We start from the raw sequence: 22175 nt of genomic DNA, 5'->3' as shown, positions 1-22175 counted from the left end.
TGGTTGGGGAAAATGGCCGCCATCAGTGCTGGGTTGATTGTTGTTCGTTCTTTGTGGGGACCCACATGGGGAGACTTTGCACAAACAGTATGGGACAATGGCTGATGTTGCTAATGTGAAATGTATTACTTAGAACGTGCGGGGGCTTCACACCATGTCTAGACGGCACAAAGTCCACGCATATTTAGTGCGTAGGGGAGTACAAGTGGCGCTGCTGCAGGAGACCCATCTGAACAAAACGGAGGGGGCGGCGCTACAGCGTAGGTGGAGGGGGCAGGTCTTTTACACGTCGTACTCCGCGTATGCCAGAGGGGCGCTAATTTGGATTAGAGCTGGGGTTCCCTTCCAGGTCACAAACTCAGTGGTAGATCCGGAGGGGCGTTACGTGGCCATCTCGGGCACTCTGGGGGGGAGGGACCTGAACGTTTGCTGTGTGTACGCAGCCAACATGGACCAGATTGCCTTCCTTTCCAGGTTATCGGGCTCGTTGGCCCACTTTTTCACTGGGCCCCTCCTGCTCGGTGGGGATTTCAATTCAGTAGTGGATGTGGAGACCGACCGCTCGCATCCGCCCCTCCCTGACTCCCCGGTCCGCCGTGTGGCCAAAGGTCGTAGGGACTGGCAGTCGCGCTGGGGCCTGACGGATATTTGGAGGGCGCAACACCCCGACACTAGAGACTATTCCTATTTCTCAGGCCTACACGAGTTACATGTTCGGCTGGACGGATTTCTTGGCTCGACTGAACTGGTTTCAGTGGCGGTCCGTTCCGAATATTTGACTAGGACCATCTCAGACCATAACCCCCTCCTGCTGGCCCTTCGCTGGTTTCCTGGGGTGTCTGCGGTGCCCACCTGTAAGTTACGTCCCGAGATCCTCGAGGACACTGTATTCAAAGCGGACTTAGGAGATAAGATCACGGAGTACTTCGCGTCCAACAGGGGCACTGCGAGCTCGAGAGCGCTGGAATGGGACGCTTTTAAGGTGGCGGTGAGGGGTTATTGCATCACTAAGAAGGTAGGTATGAGGCGGGTTATCCTTGATGACTTGGATACTGCCGATCGGAAGCTCCGTGAGTTGGAACTTCGCCGCCCTGGACGCCCTGAACTTCAGGGACGCACGGCAGAGGCAAAGGAGGCGGTGGCGGCGGAGGTCGAGCGACTGCGCTGCTTCGATTACAAGGCCTACACGGTTAGGTCCCTCGCAGAGGGGGATAGGTCGAGCGCATTGCTGGCGTGGCTGGCTAACCCTATGCGCCAGGCCTCACTGACGACGTCCATGCGCTTAGCGGACGGGACCGTAGTGCACACTCAGCCTGAGATTCTGAGCTGCTACCTGCACTACTACGATCATCTGTACCGCAGTCGTTCTGCCAGAGACCCTGACCTTCTCGATGATTATCTGCGGCCCCTGGAGCACCCGACGGTGGAGCCTGACGTGGCGAAAGCCCTGGGGTCTGAGATCGAGCTGGGGGAGGTCCGCAGCGCCATTAAAAAGATGGCGCGGAATAAGACCCCGGGCCTAGACGGCCTTCCTGTAGAATTTTATGCGGCCTATGCTGATCTCCTAGCCCCAAGATTAGTGATCGTATACAGAGAGGCGAAGAGGCTTGGGCGGCTCCCCGGCTCGATGCGCGAGGCCTTAGTGGTTCCCCTCCTCAAGCCGGGACGAGACTCGGCCGATCCGGCGTCCTACCGTCCCTTGTCGATGCTGACGGTCGATTATAAAATTCTGAGCAGCATCTTGGCCTCGAGGCTGCTGGGCCACATGAGTTCCCTGGTACATGAAGACCAGGCTGGGTTCATCCCCAAGCGAAACACGACCATGAACATCCGTAGGTTGTTCCGCTTGCTGGGGGAACCGCTCGTGGACGCTCCGTGCCCGGTGGTCCTATCAGTAGATTTAGAGAAGGCTTTTGATAGCCTGGAATGGGACTACCTGCACGCTGTGTTACGGCGGTTCGGCCTCGGCGAGGGCTTTATCAGATATACCACGGTCTTATATACGTCTGCTTCGGCCAGGGTTCGGGGGGGCCCGTTAATTTCCTCACAATACCCGGTGGAGAGAGGCACGAGACAGGGCTGCTCGTTATCCCCACTCCTCTTCGCGCTGGCGATGGAGCCTCTTGCGCTGCTTCTCCGATCGGGGGCTCATTATAATGGCTTCTGGACACCTTCGGGCCCGCACTACATTTCGTTATACGCCGATGACCTGTTGCTCTTCCTTGAAGACCCGGTTGTTGCCCTGAATGGAGCTGCGACGGCGCTCACGGCGTTTGGGGAGGTATCGGGCCTCCAGGTGAACTGGGCTAAGACATGCCTTTTCCCGGTTCGTAGAGACACCCCTAGCCCTGTTCTCAATAGAGAGATTAGATGGGAACCTGACTGCTTTAAATACCTGGGAGTGTATGTCTACCATGAACCATCTGACCTCCTAGATGGGAACATTGCCAGATGCAGTCGGGCGCTACGGGGTAGCATGGACTTCTGGGCTACGCTACCGCTCTCGATGGCAGGGCGGATCGCATTGCTCAAAATGGTGGCGCTTCCCCGGTTGCTGTATTATTTCCGGGCGCTACCGATCTGGATCCCGCCGGCCACATTTCGACTCTTACGGTCATTGATAGTCGGATTCCTCTGGGGCTCGGGCCGCCGAAGAGTGGCCCTCAAGACCCTGATGAGGCCGAAAGCCGAGGGTGGGCTTGCGGTGCCGAACTTTGAGAAATACTATCTAGCGGCGCAGCTCCAGACCCTCACCCAGGAGATCGCCAGGGAATTCCGGGGCCCGGAGGACAGGAGAGGTACGGGGATGGCCAGGCATGTTCTCTCCTTCATAGCGCTGCGACAACGTTTGGCTCTGCAAGACCTGTCGCTGGAAGAGAAGACCATTCGCCTGTGTTGGAACCGAGCCCACGCCCGGGGCCAATTGCGAATACCGTATGCGCCTGAAATACCTTTAGGGATGTTGACGGCCTTGCCCCATGGCGGTGATTGGTCACGGTTGGCAGACTGGGAGGACGCGGGACTACAATTGATGGGGGACCTCTATGAAGACGGGGCGCTCTTGCCCTTTCAGGAGCTCATTGACCGCTTCGAGGTTCCCCGCGGAGACTTCCTATTACACTCGGCCCTTACCCGGGCGATCCAGGCGCACTGGAAATGCGGGCAAGAGGAGCCCCCTACGTCTCCGGTGTGCCAATACGTCATGATGTCCGCGGGTACGGTGAAGGCGGTCACTTGCCTCTACGGTAGACTGATCAATGAGGGGCTGACCCCCCTCACTACCTTAAGAGCCCGTTGGGAGGTGGACATAGGCAAGGAGATCCCCGAGACGACCTGGTCCCAACTCGTGCGGCGAGCTTGGAAGGGCACGCGCCACGCCCGCTTTCAGTTGGTCCACTATTACGTACTTGATAGGGCATATCTGACCCCGGCGAAAATCCAACAGTATTTCGCCACGGGCTCGGCGAACAGCCCCAGATGCCCGGCGCCGGAGGCAGACCTCCTCCACATGTTGTGGTCCTGCCCGGGATTGTCCTCCTACTGGATGGAAGTGGGGAAGACCCTGGAGGAGGTGACAGGGAGATCTTTATCGGTTGATGCGGCAGTGGGACTCCTGCATTGGTTTCCACATACCCCCAAAAACAAAATTTCCAGTAAATTCATTGATTTGGGGCTTCTCCTTGCTAAACGAGAGGTGACCAGGAACTGGAAGGCACGGGCTGGTCCGACAGGGAGCCGATGGCACAGCGAACTCTTGAAATGGGCGGCGGGAGAAAGCACGCTGAGATACCAATTAGCTGGGAGGCAGCATAACGAGAAGGCACAGGAGGCAGCGCTGGAATGGGAGACATTAGTGCAGGCCCTCAGGGATTATTGCGCCCCCAGCGACTCTGAAAGTGAGGGAGCAACTCGCCCCGAGTCCCGATAGGCGATTGTAATTCATGTTGCTGATACTCTCCTCATGGGTCCTCTCACGAATCCCACTGCGGCTGCTACCATACACTGATGGCGGGGTTGGGTTGGGTAGGGTTTGATTTGGGTTATAGTGTTTTGTGGGAGGGGTTTTCTTTGGGGTTTTATAGGCTTGTTTAGAAAAGCAGATGACGGACAGTGGATTATCCGGACCAGCTTTGCCTCCCTGCTGAACCCCCATTGGATTTCGCCGCCCGACCGTTAGGCTGTGGGCTGAATGGCTGTATAAGGGTACATGCTACTGGGGGATGGAGGGATGCCTTTCATTAATTTTGATGGATCTATAATGCTGGTCGTATATGTAACAATTTGCTAATTCCTGCAATAAAAATATATTTAAAAAAAAAAAAAAAAAAAAAAAAATTGAGGACTGCAACCCAACAGGGGGGCTCTTTCCACAAGGGGCAAACTGTTTTTTGGGGATAAATTGCAGCCTGCCGGGTCGCGGAAATTGCCAGCAGCGGATTATGACTACAGGACTTCTTGGACTCGAGTCTGGTGGGGCCCCCTCAGCGTGATTTTACAGGCATCGCGGAGTGAAGCAATGTCCATTACCAACCCACTGGGGTTTTTAGGTTTTGCCTACGCAGCGCGCATGCGCTGATAGGAGGAGACCTTGAAATCGATTCGCTTTTTTGCTCAAAAACTTGCACGCTTTGCATTGCCTTCAATGGCAAAGCGTGCACGTTTGGCGATTCCCTTGCGGGAGCGAGCAGCGGCGCCATGTGTTAGCAATTGTAGCACTCGCTCCCGCAAGGTAAAAGCTGCGTGTTGCTGCTCTTGGCCGCACTCCCCCACCCCTGCCACTCATTTTACCCCAGGAATGTTTTTATCCGGTGATGCTTGTGGCTGGCTCCGATATCCCGAAGGAGCCATGCCACAGCAGATAATGCACAATATTTATAAATCCGTGACAGGCAATAATAGCATCTCTAAGCCTTCTTCTGCTGTATCCTGGAATTGAGCATGAAGTCTACAAGGCAGCTGCTGGTCCCTGCAGATACAAGCCGAGACTTTGAAGATGTTCAACTTAAAGAAACAAAGACTGCAGACTTGGCTGTTTTCGCAGCTTTGCAGAGCCATGGCGCTCGGCCTTGTGAAGATGAGTTGCTGCATCAGCCCCCGACGCTGGCTACCACCACAGGATGCCCCTCAGCCCCCCTTACAGTACCCCCAGCGTGTCTTCAGGTTCCAGCGGTGCGTGCTTTGTCATTGCCATTGGTGAAGACCCAGCCCTTGCTTGGACTTCCGGGAGATAAGCTGTACCCAGAGCCGGCGATAGGCATGGGCAGTATGGGCAGCTGCCCAGGGCCTTGCGCCATCTCGCAGCCATGGGGCCCTGCACTTTCACAAACTCCAGATTTTCGAGGCCCAGGTGGCCGCTAAGAGTTTATATTTTTTCTTTGTTTGAACAATCTCCCCTGCAGGCCTGTCTCTGTGGGCCTAATGGCTGCATCTGCATGTTGATGACAGCAATTAGACAGATCATTACAGTGCACTTGCCTGTGAAGGTTGCCCTGCCCCTGTATCAATGAAAAGCAGAATATCCTGCTGGCCGCAGAACTAAAGATAGAACAGGGCATCACAATAGAAACTGCTCACCTAGGACAAGTGGAAAGAGAGTAGAGAGGGGGATTAAAGGGTTAAGACACACTGAATAGATGGCGGGAAGGGGGAGCAGATAGGAGGGCATACAGCAGTGAGACAAGAGGTGCACGCAGGGAGCAGAATCCGCATGTAAAAATGGATGTAGCAGGGTTTAAAGTCTGCTGGGTAACTCAAGTCTAAGACCCAGTAGTGAATTAAAATGGCCATTCAAAAGGGGCCCTATATTCTTCTCCTTATTTATCTGGAGGCAATGACAGAGGCAGCAAAATACCAGTCGGGCGGCGCACTATGCTAAGCACAGATTTATATAGCTTACATGTTTTTAAGCCACACCCTTAATTACATCAGCAACTCCCCCTTTGAAAGACACCCCCAGTTTTTTTCATCCCACTTAAAGCCCTTCTGTCAGGTCAGTATGTTGGCCGTTTTTTTGGCTAGATGTTGACCTGCTTTATGGTCAGGTGAACCAGTTTTTACTATTGATTTTTATGATATTAAAGCAAACATTGCCTGCTCCAAACTCAAATCGGTGCTGTCTTCTATACCTTACAAAAAACTTACACAACATATCTTTACTAGTTTTAAACTGCCCCTTTAATTTTGGTACAGGCCTATTTTCTATCCCTGTCGGGTGCTGCATGTTTGTCAGGGCCTGCGATTGTGCGTCAGTGGCGACTTCTGCAGAATTATGCATTTGACGCATTTGCCACATATACCATCATCTGCTGCATAATCTACAGATTTTAACAACAAAATTGCTTTCTATATCAAATGGTTCAAAAGTTACTAAAAATGCAGCGACACGTCTTGCTGCATGTGGGGAGGCCCTTTGATAAACTGGAATAGTCAACTTTCTGTTTCCCACAGCTAAATTTGGGTGTTAAATTGGTACTAATGGGATGCATCCAGTGCCCAAACAGTGTTATCAAGTTTAAAAATGGCAAGAAAATGATGTAATGCTATTTAAAAATGTGCCAGTTTATGCTGCATAATTTGCCTTTTCTTGCCACATAATTTACTCACCCTCTTCTGCCGCATAATTCCAGTGGTCCCAATGCAAGGGTAATCCATGGCAGTGATTTTGTTCCTGTTTATATTTCACATGCTTTACTTAATCTTGCATTCCCCAAGTGTGCTTGCTATTTACAGCATGTGTGTTTCTGTATTTCATTTCAGAGCATTTTACTCTGAGTCGCCTGCAGGTGTTTATAACAGGCTACAGTTTGGAGTTGAGAATGCAGGCAGTACAACTTTCATACTATGCCCGTCTGTGGGTTAAAAAGGTGTTCAGATTACATGATCATTCAAAATATGGCCTCTCTGCAGAGCACAAAGAGCAATGGTCCTGCATTCCAGTTGTGATCCTAGGCAAATGTGTGTGAAGGAGCTACTTATTGGTAAAACAAGGTGAAAGGAAAATAATAAATTTTTGTCACACATTTAGCTTAAACAGCTAACAACCATTGGCAAAACCCAGTCGCGGCCAGCATGAGTCGAGGTGTGAGGGTCACGGGGAGTTGGTTTAATTTAATTATTTTAAAAAACTTTCCTTAGCCAGCCCGATCCGATCCCACATCATCTCTGCTTAGGGGCCTCATATGTGCATATTCTACTCAGGGCCCAAGATATCCTAGAACCGGCCCTGGCAGTACCCAACACCCTTCACCGTGAAGCTGTTAAAATAGCCCAGGTGGCACTTCGGGTGACTGATTTATGACACAGTATTTCAGCGTCAGGCAAGTGCCAGCCTTTGGAGGGAAACTTATGGATCGCTAGCGATTTGAGTGCTCCCAGCCCTGAAGGCTTGTAGTTGCTTCAAAACTGTGATGCCAAGCACCTAACAACTCCTGCGGAGCAGTGTACATTTGTCATCTGGGTGGCTATAGATCAGATCCAAACACAAGAGGAAATGCAGCGGCTGTGTAGGCGAGTCTGGGTGCGTGGGGCTCCGAAGGAAGGTGTCTTCACCAAGGCACAAGTCCTAAACAAGCATTGGCATAGGCAATAGGTCTCGCTTTTGGGACCTTATAAGTGTTTAGCCATGCAATAGTTGCTGTTGCACCAAGGATATTGTGTTGCATAACTAAATACTTATAAGGTCCCAAAAGCAAGACCTATTGGCTATGCCAATGCTTGTTAATACATGTCACCCCTATGGTAGGCCCTGAACAGCCCAGAGGGCAGGTTATTTAAAAAGTGGGACATATGCTTTTAAGTTTTACATGTCCTGATACATTTGTTTTTCACAACTGCAAGGTCTAGCTCTCCCATAGGATAACATAAGACTTTGTAATATCCTCACAATAGATTTCCTTCTAAAATGGAGTGGAGATGACCAAGTAGGGGACAAGAAATGCAGTCTGTGCCGTCAGGCAGATGAATACCTGCAGCATATTATATGTATTTGTCTTGCCCTGGCCAGACAGCGAAGAGGTCTGTAGAATGATGAACATTAGATTGGTACATTTCCTGGACATTTATAAAACCCTTGTCAAAACACATGTGGGGCATAGGGAGTGATGAAGAAGGCCCTCAATAATATATGTGTGTACCATGCACCAGCAAGCTGCTAGGGAAACATATAACAATTGCTTTCTATCCCGTTAGGCTGAGTATAAAATTAACATCACCTTGTCTGTCCCTTGATTATTTTGACTTTATGCATACATTTGCACAACTGCACTTTTAGCACAAATTTGCACAAATCTATTAGTACTTTAGCAGGTTGCTAGGGGCCACAAGCTTTGCGGTCAAAAATGTCCAGAAAGTCATACAATAGCATCTTTACTACCCTCCTTTCCAGTGGCTAAACATTAGTATCTTCTGTGTAAATTTGAACACCACATAGGCTCCACTAGCTTTTTGAACATTATGCACATTTTGCAACCTATGCAAAACTGACCTCAGCATGTGCAGCAAATTTTTTATTAATGACTGCTCCCCAAATGGGAATGAGCGTGTTCATGATCAAGATCTATTTATAATTCTGTATGTATGTATTTTTATTGTGTGTGTCTTTTGTCGAAGTTTATGGTTTTAATTGACTAATAAACAAATTGTACTACTACATTGGAGTTATTTTATTACATTTAATGAGCTGTAGCTTCCAAATGGGGATGTGTAATTGATAGAGCTAGATTTCATCAAGATTAACCATTGCTTTATTTTTGTGCTTCAGACAGACTGCATTTGAATTGTCACGCACATTTTTTTGCAAGTGAAAACACATGGCACATGAAGATATGAAATTAGGCCTAGTCAGTCTGAAATACTTGTGCTGAATTAACATATGTTTTTGCAGTGTAGAAGAAAACTCATGATTTCAGTGGCCTTTTTTAGCTTTGAGGATAACCATAGAATGTGTGGTCTCTTCCCAGCTATTTTTTCTTGTAATCTACAACCCTGTTCCTGTCGTAAGAGACTTTGTCTTTGTTGCATATTAAAAAAAACATGTTCCGTTCATAGCACATCTTATAATGTTTATTAAATTAACTATGCACCAAAACACTACACACGGGGCAAACGTTTTTTGAATGAAAAGCTATCTAAAACATTAAAGCATGTTGCTATGAGTATGTATTAACTGTGTGCGCTTTGAAGATTTACACTAGTGCATGTATCATGCTATGTTGCACATTTTGCATGTTGTGCATAAACAATAAGAAAAGCTGCTTTAAAGCAATAGCTTTGCTAGGTAATCATTTATAAAGGGTATTAGTATGGGAAAGGAAAAACATAATGGGCTTTATTTTGTAAATTAATACTACTTTTGTGTTTGTTTTGTTTGTTTTTGGGCCCAAGATAAAGTGGCTGCCTGTGAATCCAGCAAGGCTGCAAATTATTTTGAAAGAAGAGAGCATGCACAGATTATACCAGCTTGCCAAGTACAGAAGAAGTCAAGGCCAGTGTGAACTGTACATTCTTGTGATTGTGCCAATGTACCAGTGTTAGTTAAAGTATCCTTCCTGCGTTCGATGTGACAGGTAAGAGGAAATAGACTGAAACATTTTTCCTAGTAAATGTTGCTAAAACATATAAATGTATTAATCATTAAGGCTTCTTTTGTTAACAATGGTATGGATTGGAATTTTCAATGAAAACAGGATAGTGAGACCCTCATACCATCCCTGCTAACCAATCAGGTACAAGCTTTACTGAATCTGAAACATTTTTGTATAGTCTGCCAAGAATTAGAGTATAAATAATGACCTCTTTGGAGGTGTGGTTGGCTCTTAGGCTTTAGGGGGGCGCGTGTGAGCTCTTGAGAGGGAGCAGACTAGACCAGACATCATATGGGTTAGGTACGAGAAACGTCACAGGAGGAGATTGCTGCAGCCTGGGAGGAAATTGCGTCCGAGGAGAGGTGGGGGGTTTATTGCTCATATTTTTTACAGAGAGTCCTTGACCGTCATATTTTTGGCAAGGCAGATCACTTTCCTCTGTGGTCTGTGAAGGGCAGGCTGTCTCACTCCTTGTGTAGCTCAGAGTGGCAGAGTTGACCAGACGAGGGCAGGAGATAGAATTAGATGCTAAAACTTTAAGTTTATGCTTTGACTAATTAACTAGTTTTTGAAAGGATTAATTTGTCTTATGCATTTATTTCTGTTATGGGAGATTTTTGCAAATTATTAATTATTGATTAGCCTTGCATAATGAATTCTTGAACTATTTTCCTGAACTCTTTAAAGAATTCTGACTGACATTTGATGCTCTATTCCTTTCCTTTATGGAATGCTTTGTATGCAACCTATAATATGTTCTGTATTCAATACTATTTTTCCTGCTTTCCAAATTCTGTAACCTGATTGAAATTTAACTAATGAACAAAGGGTCAGAGAAACGTTTGACTAGAAAAAAAAACCCTTTAACATACTCACCAACTCTCTTCATTGGCTCAAATAAAAATAATTGTATTTAGATTTTTTATGTTTATGTAAAGTCTCTTGAAGGTAACACATGTTCAACACCTTTTCAGCTGTAAAATAGAGGTAGATGAGGTTTTGCATTGAGAAATTACAGTGAAAATACTATCGCTGTATTCATGTTTGGTGTCTTTGGGATTGCAACAAAAAATTCCTCTCATATGGTAAAGTCAGATTTTGAGTAACAAGCTGTAGCCATTTGGTGCCTGTAGAATGTCTCTGGGTCACATGACCGGGTATAGTTGACAGTATATTCCTCCTTGACAGCCACAAACAGTAGGAAGATTAGGTGTGCCTGGATGCACCATCACTGGCAGGATGGGAGGCAGGAGCCAGGCACAAGCTTACTCACACATGAATAGCCTGTGTCATGCCTCTACACATAGGGTTGCATACCCCCAGTAGTTAATCTGGAGTCAGGGCAGGAAAGGTAGGACACCTGTGCATTTCAAAAGGGAACCTGTAGAAGATTCTCCTACTTCAAAGGCAAAGCTGGGTGTGTATATATACTTGAGCTTAGACATCAACTCTTCAGTATAGGTCTGCATACTCTGCCTGGAAGAAGCACTGCTGTGTTGCTGAAAGGGCTGCCACTATGCTGGACTGCTGTCCTGAGCTGCTGCCCTATTTCCTGAGTGAGTAGAGTTGGACTTGAATCTCTCGAGATCAGGTCCCCAGAGGGACTCCAAGGGCTAGTTGGCTGGCCTCCTGATCTGAAGCCTCAGGAACACAACAAGCTTCTAACAGCTTTGCTCCTGCACTCTTGGAAGCAGGCCTCAGGCGCTCTGCCAGCCTCAGTGGAACCAGCAGAACTGAAGCATCGCTGCTGTTGCGTTGGTCTAGCCTGTCACAAGGAGCTGCTTTCGCAACCTACAACTGCCTCGGAACTACCGCTGCACAACACATCCTCGATGTAGGCCTCTGCATTCCTCGTTGCCAACGGTCTCGACGCAGACACCAAACTCTGCATCGCAGGCCTCGTAGCTCCTCAGGATCAATTTATCGCCTCGATTGTGTGACACATCTTTGATGCCAGACTTTGCCTCACAAGCCCTCGTTCACAGGATACTCAACGCTGACGCAAGACCGCCTATCGCAGCCTCGCCTTACTTCAGAACAGACGCATCACTTTGGCTTAATACGCACCTTCGACACGGATCCTTCCAATGCTATGTAAACCAGGATTTAAGGTACTCTTATTCAGCAGGCCTAACTGGGTCCCTGTAGGCATCCTGCACTCCATCATGGTTGCCCTGAATTTGCGAATTTGTCCCGGTCGGGTGTGACCAGATATCCACTGTTGGCACTTTGTTCTTTATGGCACTATTTTCACTAAAATCTTTCAAATTGCATATCTCCGGTCCTACTGATTGGATTTTTGTCATTTTGGTCTTGCCTTACTTATTAAAAATTACACTTATTTTTCTAAATCTGTTGTGGGGTCCTTTTGTGGCGTGTTTTCACTGTGTTACTGTTGGACGTGCTGCACAAATACTTTACAAATTTCATCTGAGTTAAGCCTGACTGCTCTGTGCCAAGTTCTCAGAGAGAGGGTTGAGCTCAGGTTAATTTAGGTTTTGCTTATAAGCTCACCCTGAGAAGAATTGTGGTTGCTGCTCGGGAAGTGTTTCACCCCCATCAACTAGTAGATCAATTTCTTACACAACACACTTTTTATTGCCATCAATACAGGCTGCTGAAAAAAGGACTTCAACGAACTTCTCTAAGAAAAGGTTTAACCTGCCGGGCTGCACACTTTAGGCTGATTTCCAGTCACAGGATGTGAATTATCAATCAATCAATCAATCAATCATGACATTTGTATAGCGCGCTACTCACCCGGAAGGGTCTCAAGGCGCTGGGGGAGAGGGGTCCGTTACTGCTCAAAAAGCCAGGTCTTGAGTTGCTTCCTGAAGGAGAGATGGTCCTGGGTTAGCCGGAGGTGGATGGGGAGGGAGTTCCATGTCTTGGCTGCCAGGTAGGAGAAGGATCTTCCTCCGGCGGTGGCTCAGTGGAGGCGAGGGCGAGGCTGGTCGATCGTAGCTGGCGGGTGGGCGTGTAGAAGGGCAGGCGGTTGTTAAGGTACTTGGGGCCCAGGTCGTGGAGGGCCTTGTGTGCGTGGGTGAGGAGTCTGAAAGTGATCCTCTTGCTGACGGGGAGCCAGTGCAGGTCTCTCAGGTGGCCGGATATGTGGCTGTGTCGGGGATGTCCAGGATGAGTCGTGCGGAGGCGTTCTGGATGCGTTGGAGTCTTTTTTGAAGTTTGGCTGTAGTTCCAACGTAGAGGATGTTTCCGTAGTCCAGACGGCTGGTGACGAGTGCCTGGGTGACCGTCTTCCTGGTTTCGGTGGGGATCCATCGGAAGATCTTTCGGAGCATGCGCAGGGTGTTGAAGCACGATGATGAGACGGCGTTGACTTGTCTGGTCATCGAGAGGGAGGAGTCCAGGATGAAGCCCAGGTTGCGTGCGTGGTCCGTTGGCTTGGGAGTGGTGCCCAGGGCGGGGGGCCACCAGGAGTCGTCCCAGGCAGAGGGCGATGACCCCAGGATGAGGACTTCCGTCTTGTCTGAGTTCAGTTTCAGGCGGCTGTTCTACATCCACTCAGCGACGTCTTTCATCCCTTCGTGTAGGCTGGTTCTGGCGGCGGCGGGGTCGTTGGTGTGGGAGAGGATCAGCTGGGTGTCGCCGGCGTAGGAGATGATGTTGAGGTTGTGTTGGCGTGCGATGTGGGGGCTCATGTAGACGTTGAAGAGGGTGGGGCTGAGCGATGATCCCTGTGGTACGCCGCAGATGACTTTGGTGGCCTCGGTTCTGAACGGGGGGAGGCAGACTCTCTGGGTTCTTCCGACGAGGAACTAGATGATCCACTCCAGTGCCTTCTCTTGGAGTCCGATGTTGCTGAGGCGCTGCACTAGGGTGCGGTGGCAGACAGTGTCGAACGCTGCGGAGAGGTCCAGGAGGATGAGGGCCGCTGTCTCCCCGTTGTCGAGCAGGGATCTGATGTCGTCAGTTGCTGCGATGAGGGCGGTCTCGGTGCTGTGGTTGGCTCGGAAACCGGTCGGCGAGTGGTCGAGGGATCAGTTCGTCTCGAGGAAGGCGGCCAGCTGTCTGTTGACGGTCTTCTCGATGACTTTGGCAGGGAAAGGGAGGAGCGAGATGGGGCGGAAGTTCTTGAGGTCGGTGGGGTCCGCTGTTGGTTTCTTCAGAAGGGCGCTGAGCTCAGCGTGCTTCCAGATTTCCGGGAAGGTGACGGTGTTGAAGGAGGTGTTGATGATGTCCCGGAGTTGGGGAGCGATGATGGAGTCGGCTTTGTTGAAGACGTGGTGGGGGCAGGGGTCGATTGGGGATCCGGAGTGGATGGTGTTCATCGTGCGGGTGGTGTCTTCGGTGCTGACCGGGATCCAGGCGCAGAGGGTGGTGGTGGGGGGCATTGGTTCGGTGGTTGGGTGCGTGGTTGGTGCGCCAAAGCTGTTGTGTATTTCGGCGATCTTGCGGTGAAAGAACGCGGGGAGTGAGTCGCAGAGGTCTTGCGAGGGAGTGATGTTGTTGTTTCCGGCGCTCGGGTTGGAGAGCTCTTTGACGATGCTGAAGAGTTCCTTGCTGTTGTGGGCGTTGTTGTCCAGTCGTTCTTTGAATGCTCTCTTCTTGGTGGTGCGGATCAGCTGGTGGTGTTTGCGGGTGGGCCGCTTGAGGGCAGTCATGTTGTCTGTGGTCTGGTCGTTGCGCCAGGCTTTTTCGAGGGTGCGGCAATTCCTCTTGGAGTTCTTAAGTTAGTCAGTAAACCAAGAGGCTTTCTTGCTGCCGTGTCTTCTGGGAGGGGTCTTCAGTGGTGCGAGGTCATCTGCGCAGTTGGTGATCCACTGTGTGAGGTTGCTGGCTGCTTTGTTGGGGTCCATTGTGCTGGCGGGACGGTTCTGGCTGAGGGAGGTGATGAGCTGGTCGGCGGTGATCTTGTTCCAGCTCCTGCGAGGAACCTGTTGCGGGTGGTGGTGGGACGTGGTTCTTCTGAAGCTGAAGTGGACGCAGCTGTGATCCGTCCAATGGAGTCCGGTGGAGTGGCTGAAGGCGATGTACTTGCTGGAGGAGAAGACTGGGTCAAGCGTGTGGCCGGCGTAGTGGGTGGGGGTGTTCACCAGTTGCTTGAGCCCGAGGTTGGCAAGGTTGTCCAGCAGGGTGGTGGTGTTGCTGTCCTTGTTGTTCTCCAGGTGGAAGTTGAGGTCCCCTAGGAGGATGTAGTCAGCGAAGGGGAGGGCGTGCGGGCTGATGAAGTCTGTGATGTCTTCGTTGAATTGTGTGCGTGGTCCCAGGGGTCTGTAGATGAGGGTGCCTCCCAGGGTGGTCTTGGGGTCGGTGTGTTTCTGGAACTGGAGGTGTTCGGCGTCGGTGAAGGTGTCGTCGGCGCTGGTCGTGATGCGGATGGTGTTCTTGTGTACGATGGCGATGCCTCCTCCAGTCTGGTTGACGCGGTCCCTCCGGGTGATCTTGTATCCGTCCGGGATGGCGGTGGCGATGTTTGGCGCTGAGGAGGCGTTCATCCAGGTTTCCGTGAGGAAGGCGACGTCTGGTGATGTTGTGTCGAGCAGGTTCCAGAGTTCGACGGCGTGTCTGTCGACGGAGCGGGTGTTGAGCAGGATGCACTTGAGGTGATTGCTGCTGATGCTCGGCTTGGCGGGTGCGGTGCACGTCCGGAGGCAGGTGAATTTGCAGGCTTGGCAGGTGAAAGGCCCGTGGGCGCGTTTCGGGGTGGCTCGGTAGCAGGCGGGGGTTCGGCCGGTGTTGAGTGCGTTGAGGGTGGCGGCGTCGTAGGTCCATCGTGTGGTCTGGCGTCGACGAGAGCCAGGGGTCCTGGCCCTGGGCGCGGTCCAGGCGCGGACGGGCGCAGACGGGCTTGCCTTCGGCACGCAATTGGCGCGCCCACTGCGCTTGCTCGCTGCGCGTACGCGTGCACTCCACCATAAATGGCGAAGTGGGAGGGAGGAGCAGCTGGGAGGCGGGAGCGAGGCAGCGAATGGGAAGGGAGACAGAAAACAAAAGGGACGGTGCCGCAGGGGAGCAGCGGCGGGGAGAGGGCGGGAAACACGGCAGGGGCAGGACACAGTAAAAACAAAATACAGAGGCAGAATCCAGACAATACAGAGGCAAAATGCAGCAAAATACAGAGGCAGAATACAAAAAAGCTAAGGACCAGGAACTCAGCTGCAGGGCAGCGGCAACACTCGTCAAGAGCGGGGGCAGCCTGGGCTCACTCATAGGGAGTGTGCGCGGTGCGTGCAGCGACCGGCCCAGAACAAGGTCAATTATGACGAGGGATGTCAATGTTGCAAAGTTTGAGGTCTCCGGTAGGAGGGGGCGCAATCTCTGGGGACTGTGTGTGGGTTAGCTCAGAGAAACAAACATTGCCAAGATGGAAATGGAGTCTTGTGAAGCGGGGGAGTTGCCAGGCTAAGACTCTAATCGGGATGTGCTGGGGGGTCTCCAAAGGATAGAAAGGGTAGAGGCATCCATACTGCAGCAGCTTACCATCTGCCTCTCACAGATCCCTGCTGAATATGGAATGGTTTGTCATGGCTGCAATGGACCGCTAAGGTTGAGATTTTTTTTACTTTGTAACAAGTAGTTGCAAGTTGCCTGAATTTACAACTTTGCATAACCCTACATGAAATATCAAGACAGGTAGATAAAGCAGATTGTTGCATAGTTTGCCGTTCCTTGATGTATACATTCATACTGCATTGCTATTTTATACTAGTCGCCGTGTTTTGAATGCTCAACAAGTAAAGTAATTAATAGCAGGTACTGACAATTTGAGCTCTGGAAACTTGGACAGGATCAATATAAAAGTGTACAAATAAAATAAAAGTCAGTTAAAATATTACACTTACACATAGGTCTCTGAATCATATTCCATTGTTATCTGCATATGCCAGGAAACATATATAAAATAAACAATTTTTATTGCGTAGTAATCAACAAATATTTCTGAAATTATCCAACAGGTAAAACCTGTAACAAAGGTGAAACCAAAACGATGGTCATACTTTTGAAGTAAGAAGTAAACATGCTCTCACTCCCATCCTGTCACCGGCAGGATCCGCAGCGCCCCCGCATTTCTCCCTCCATCGTTGACTTGCGGACAGAAGTAGGGTCGCAGGGTGGGGGGGAAGGAGGTTCCGGAGAAGGTGAAGAGAAGAGACCGGTCATCCACATTGTACACCAAGAGCCTGCCCGCCTCATAGTCCAGGAAGAGACCAACAGCTCTTGGGGGCACACAGGGGGTCAGGGGGGTGAGAGAGGAGGTACGAGCTTCATATTTACCATTTATGAGCCGCACTGTCCAGATTCCATACTTGGGTGCAAATATTAGTTCGTCCTTTCTGCTCAAAGATTCGTCACACACCCCAAGGGTCCAGGCCGTCTTGTCCCCCACCTCCACCTCCCAGTAATGCCTTCCAGCGCTCAGCCTCTCTCGCCCCAGGATAATGCGATAATTAGAAAATCTCTGGGGCGTGCTGGGCAGATACTGTGCTCGGTCTCCTTCTCTCACGCTCCTTCCGTCCTCAGACAGGATGAGCCAGGGACTCGCAGTGTCTGGATCCAGGGTCACCGCAGCTGCAAGAAAGTGAAAAGTAAATATCATTAACCAGCCAGTCACAGCAGCAATTACACCTCTCAACCATAGAGCACTCTCAGCCAGGCACTTATAACAGTGCACAACCTCAACAGTGTTGTAGTCATCAAGGGTGGGGTGTAACTTTAATAAAATACCAATAATGCAATACTCAACTAAAATAACTTAAGTAAAGAGGTGCTCAATGTAAATAGAATATTTTTGTATAAATAACGACATAATAATGAATTTGATTAAAAAAATATGAATTGAAAAGAATATGGTTTCAGAAATTATTCAGTTTTTTTATTATTTTACTGGAATTGAATAATAAATAAAAAAAATAATGTTAAAAACCGAGGAACTCTTCTTGCATCCCATTTCAAAGGTTTCCCAATGAAATAATAAATACCAAGAATAATTTCAGCAACAACATTCTTGGCCAAAATAAATGTGCAGGCCCTTTCTCTGCACACCAATGCCCTCTTACTGATGGTGATACAGCTCTCCAGGAATACCCTGGCTGTTGTTTCCCAAAAGGAGAACCTCAAATCCATGGTTGAATGGCAGAAGCAAATAGGACTCCTCCAAAAGGCAATGGCCACCTCCAGTTCTACAATTTACATTCAATTTTATCATATAACTAGCACTCTAAACATCCAAGGAAAAGTGGTCTGTTTTTTGCTTTCTAGCAGCTTTTTTTGTGACTTTTTAATGCGAAACTAATCCCAACGCCACAAGCTTCTTTTGCAGGAATGTTCCCCATTTCGATTCACGCGACCCTGATTTTTAGGAGATATTAATAGCATAACATGACTGAAGTGCATGCACATGAGATAGCCGAGGAACAGTGGATTGATCTTTGGTGTGACCGAGGACCGCACTGATGCCAGCAGGGGGTGTAAAGTCGGTGTAGGGGAAGCAAAGCATGTATATTTGGTGTCTGAACTCAATTGCGCTATGGGAATTAAAAAAAATATGGGATAAATACCAGCTTCTTTTTTAGAAAGAAGCAGTAGCACCAGGCTCTGTGCGCGAACCATAGATACTGTCTAACATAATAAACACTGTATCAATCCAATTAAGAAAATATTTTTAGTTTTATTAATATTTGTTTTTTCCTGCAGTATCAAAAATATACGATATATCTACATTCACTTTTCTAATATGCACATACATATTGTTGCATATATTGCTTAGATAGGTTCAACCACCAATTTGATTAGAATATAATAATTATGTAGCAGATTTTTCACATTTGTATGGTTTTATACAGTAAATTCAAATACATTTTGGACATAAAAACACACTAATTTTATACAGTAGATTACAATCTATTGTGAACATAGAAACAAAAAAGACAAAAAGACGCTGGCAGCGATTTGCAGAACACCACTAACGCGTTTCGGCAAATGCCTTCTTCAGGATTTTTCTTTTACCAGTGAATACTACGGAGCAAGAAAAATCAATGTTCTATAATTAGGGCGCACTGATTAAAGCTGTCAACATGTTGTACAATCAATGATATTACTGGGTCTATGGCCTGAAAAGATGGGCCTGAATACCACTGCTGTATTTAATGGTAAAGGAACTAATCAAACATACAATCTCTCATTCTCACATGTGTTTTCGTTGTTGTATACTATATTACAATGAAGCACATAAAATTTGTGAAATTTTTATTAAAAATATTTACATAAGAAAAAGGTTTTTTTATATACCAAACTAAGGGTATCTGTGACTTAAGATGTTCTATTATCACAGTATCAATCTGAGAATCCAAACTGCTTTCTTCAAATAAAAGGTTTTTTAAACATCTATTTTTTGAGAGTCCCTGAGGGAGTTTACCTGTAGGTTATTATCCAAATGTATCTTGCCGATTCCTCCTCATATATAGATGGTGGTCTAAAATGGACCACTTGATCAATATCAAGCTAGAAATAAAGACGTGTATTGTTTTATGCTTGTTGAAAAAAATAACACCGAGATTAATTAAAAAGAGATCACTATATTATAATTTCTATTTGTTAATATACAAAACTAATGCTCTTACTCTTGTGTTAACCGTACATCGTACAATCATGGTAGATAGGGATTCTAAAGATAGACTACACTTAATCTATCTATGAAACTAAGGGGGAATAAATTGTATGTCTTAACATACACTTAAAGGAGAAGAATCCCTAGGCCCTGAGCGATGTCGGGATTGATTGAGAGAGGTAGACACTTATTCACATTTAGTTTAATACTGTCTTTCACAAGTTACCTATTTAAAGCATATAGGGCCAGATGTAGGTCATTCATATTTACCGACTCTTAAATACCGAATTTTACCGATTCGGTATTTAAGAGTTGGTAAATATGAAGGGGGGAGATGTAGGTATTACAGATTCTGTAAATACCGAATCGTTAAGATTCGGTATTTACCGATTCTGTAAATACTGATTCGGTAATGCCCATTGATTCCTATGGACATTGAAGCCCCTAGGAATCAATGGTCATTACCGAATCGGTATTTACCGATTCGGTAAATACCGATTCCACCAAGGGTGCAGGGGGTGTCACTTTGACACCCTCTAGCACCCCAAATACAGGCATGTGTGCCATGTGGCACACAGACATGCCCTAAGGGCATGTCTGTCTGTCACATGGCATAGGTGTGCATGCACACATGTGCATGCACACTAGGATTCGGTATTTTACCACCCAATTGGATTGGGTGGTAAAATACCGAATTTGAAAGGCCTTTGGGACTCGGTAGAGTCCCACCTACATCTGGAAATACCGATTCGGTAAATATACCGAGTCGGTATTTTAACGAATCTGTAAATTTACTGAATCGGTAAATTTACAGATGCGGTAAAAAACTGGCCCCCTACATCCCAATCACCAAATACCGGTCGGTAACGGCCGAATTCGGCCGTTACCGACCGGTATTTGGGCTCCTGAGTAACCATTTCTAATCTGATTATCCGCTAGATGTTTAAAAATAGATTTCATAATATACACATGCCCACCTGAAATATGCGGGAAATTTATCCACCAGAGGTTCTTCCTAGTTTGGTCAATTTCAAATCTGATGGAATTAAATGATATGTTCTCTGTATGTGGTACACTATACATAGAAAAGATAAACGGAGGGGTAACTATGTATCCAACCGTAAAATACATGGTTTGCTTAATCTATGTGCTGTTCTTATTACACGCATAACCATCGAGCCTGTATGTATTACCTGTATCCGCTTGGAAATCAATCCATTCTTGGAATTCTTATACACTTGAGGGATTCCTCTTGTCCCCTTATATGGATATACTGGCCACTACAACTTAAACATATAACAAGAGTCTCAACATACCCATAGCGTCAAATAAATGGCAAATATTACCCAAATCTCACAAGGCAATATCACTTCTAGGTATTAAAAATATATATGCCTATGATTATAAATATGGCATGAACATATTATATAGCCGCTACAGGTCTTAAGCTAAATATAATAATAAACACCTTCTAAATAAAGAGAGCTTGAATGTCCCTCAGAACAGTGGACATCAGTATCACTATGTCGTTTGTGGCTAAATATAGTTTAATGCGGACTAAAGATAGAGAGCTTTAATGTCCATCATAACAGTGGCCAAATATAGTTTAATGTGCCCACTGGATATAGGCCAAGACTTAAATATGTACCCGATATACTATGGGTAGAATGGATATGAAGGAGGGGTAAATGTGAGTGCTTAAAGACTGAATACAGCCTACACTCTCCCGATTACTGGCCTGAATAATGCCTGCCTACGTTGTTACATGCGTGTCGGTATCTACGGTATCTAAACAATACAGGCACCGAAATGCTAACGCTCACTACTCTGATAGCCTCCCTTTCTACACACCGGGTTGTAAACTTACCCGAGAAGTGGCAGGTCCTGTCGTACCTCCAGCCAGTTTTGCCGCATAGACTGTTGGCCTTTTTTTGCTGTTTGTTGGACAGGCCTCGGGGAAGGCCCGCTCCCTCCCCGCATGACGGGGACCGGACCTCTGCTCTCCCTGTATCCCCGACAAGAACCATCCCGGCAACCCGCTGGGGCAACCCACGACCCGTCCACAACGGAACTCCAGCCCCCGAACACCCCAGTATCGGCTGGCCCGGGCCCCCGTCAGCACCACTGCCCTGGCCCACCCGCCATCTTTGGACACTACAGAACAGGGCCGCGTGGCCTCGACTCGACCCCAACCCTGGGCCTGGCCAGGCCCCGACATCGAGGCACCACCATCCACCTAGGGGGTGAAGAGACCACTTGGCAGGTCAATGGGAGAAGGAGTGTCAATGGCTCCCCTCCGCCAGGTGTCGATCGCCCCCCGCTTCCCCGGGCGCTGGCTCCACCCCCCTGCTGGGTGTCTGGACTCCCTCATCCCGGACCTCCCGACCTCCAAATGCGAGGGTCCGGACATCAAAGGAGACCAGACCTATAACTGGGGCAGCTCCAGAGCAGGAAGACAGTTGTATCTTGAAGTCGAGACACTCCTTTGATGTCCGGACCCTCGCACTTGGAGGTCGGGAGGTCCGGGATGAGGGAGTCCAGACACCCAGCAGGGGGGTGGAGCCAGCGCCCGGGGAAGCCGGGGGCGATCGACACCTGGCGGAGGGGAGCCATTGACACTCCTTCTCCCATTGACCTGCCAAGTGGTCTCTTCACCCCCTAGGTGGATGGTGGTGCCTCGATGTCGGGGCCTGGCCAGGCCCAGGGTTGGGGTCGAGCCGAGGCTATGCGGCCTTGTTCTGTAGTGTCTAAAGATGGCGGCTGTGAAGGACTGGGTTATTCTAAGACCTAGCGGTGCCAGGGGACAACACCTGAAACCTTCGTGGGTAACCTGTTCCGGCGTACAAATGACAGAGACACGGGACACTTCCTTCGGCGTCAAGGATTCGAGGTTTATTACTGCAGGGAACACAGAAGTCACAAGAAGTACAGCGTGTGTATGTTCGAGGAGTCTGCTTCAAATTGCTACTGTGGGTCGCTCCTTTTATACACATTTCTCTCATAGGTTAACATGATACACAAAGGTT

General features: G+C 48.4%; 1 protein-coding gene across 2 annotated transcripts in view; it reads right to left on the bottom strand.

Annotated features, from left to right (window-relative positions):
• Positions 1 to 16248: 16248 nt before the first annotated feature.
• Positions 16249 to 22175, bottom strand: part of LOC147717634 (E3 ubiquitin-protein ligase TRIM39-like) — a 304954-nt gene continuing 299027 nt past the window's right edge. The window contains exon 7 of one of the 2 annotated variants that reach the window (XM_086924428.1): positions 16249 to 17111. In XM_086924428.1, the coding sequence (XP_086780554.1) occupies positions 16567 to 17111 (545 nt within the window). In that variant the 3' untranslated portion in view covers positions 16249 to 16566. The remainder of the gene's footprint in view (positions 17112 to 22175) is intronic. The other variant, XM_086924429.1, reaches the window with a different exon arrangement.

Source organism: Lissotriton vulgaris, chromosome 5, assembly GCF_964263255.1.
Source record: "Lissotriton vulgaris chromosome 5, aLisVul1.2, whole genome shotgun sequence".
In the NCBI taxonomy this organism is placed as follows: domain Eukaryota; kingdom Metazoa; phylum Chordata; class Amphibia; order Caudata; family Salamandridae; genus Lissotriton; species Lissotriton vulgaris.
The sequence above is the reverse complement of the archived record's forward strand: the minus strand, read 5'-3'. Positions and strand labels throughout refer to the sequence as shown.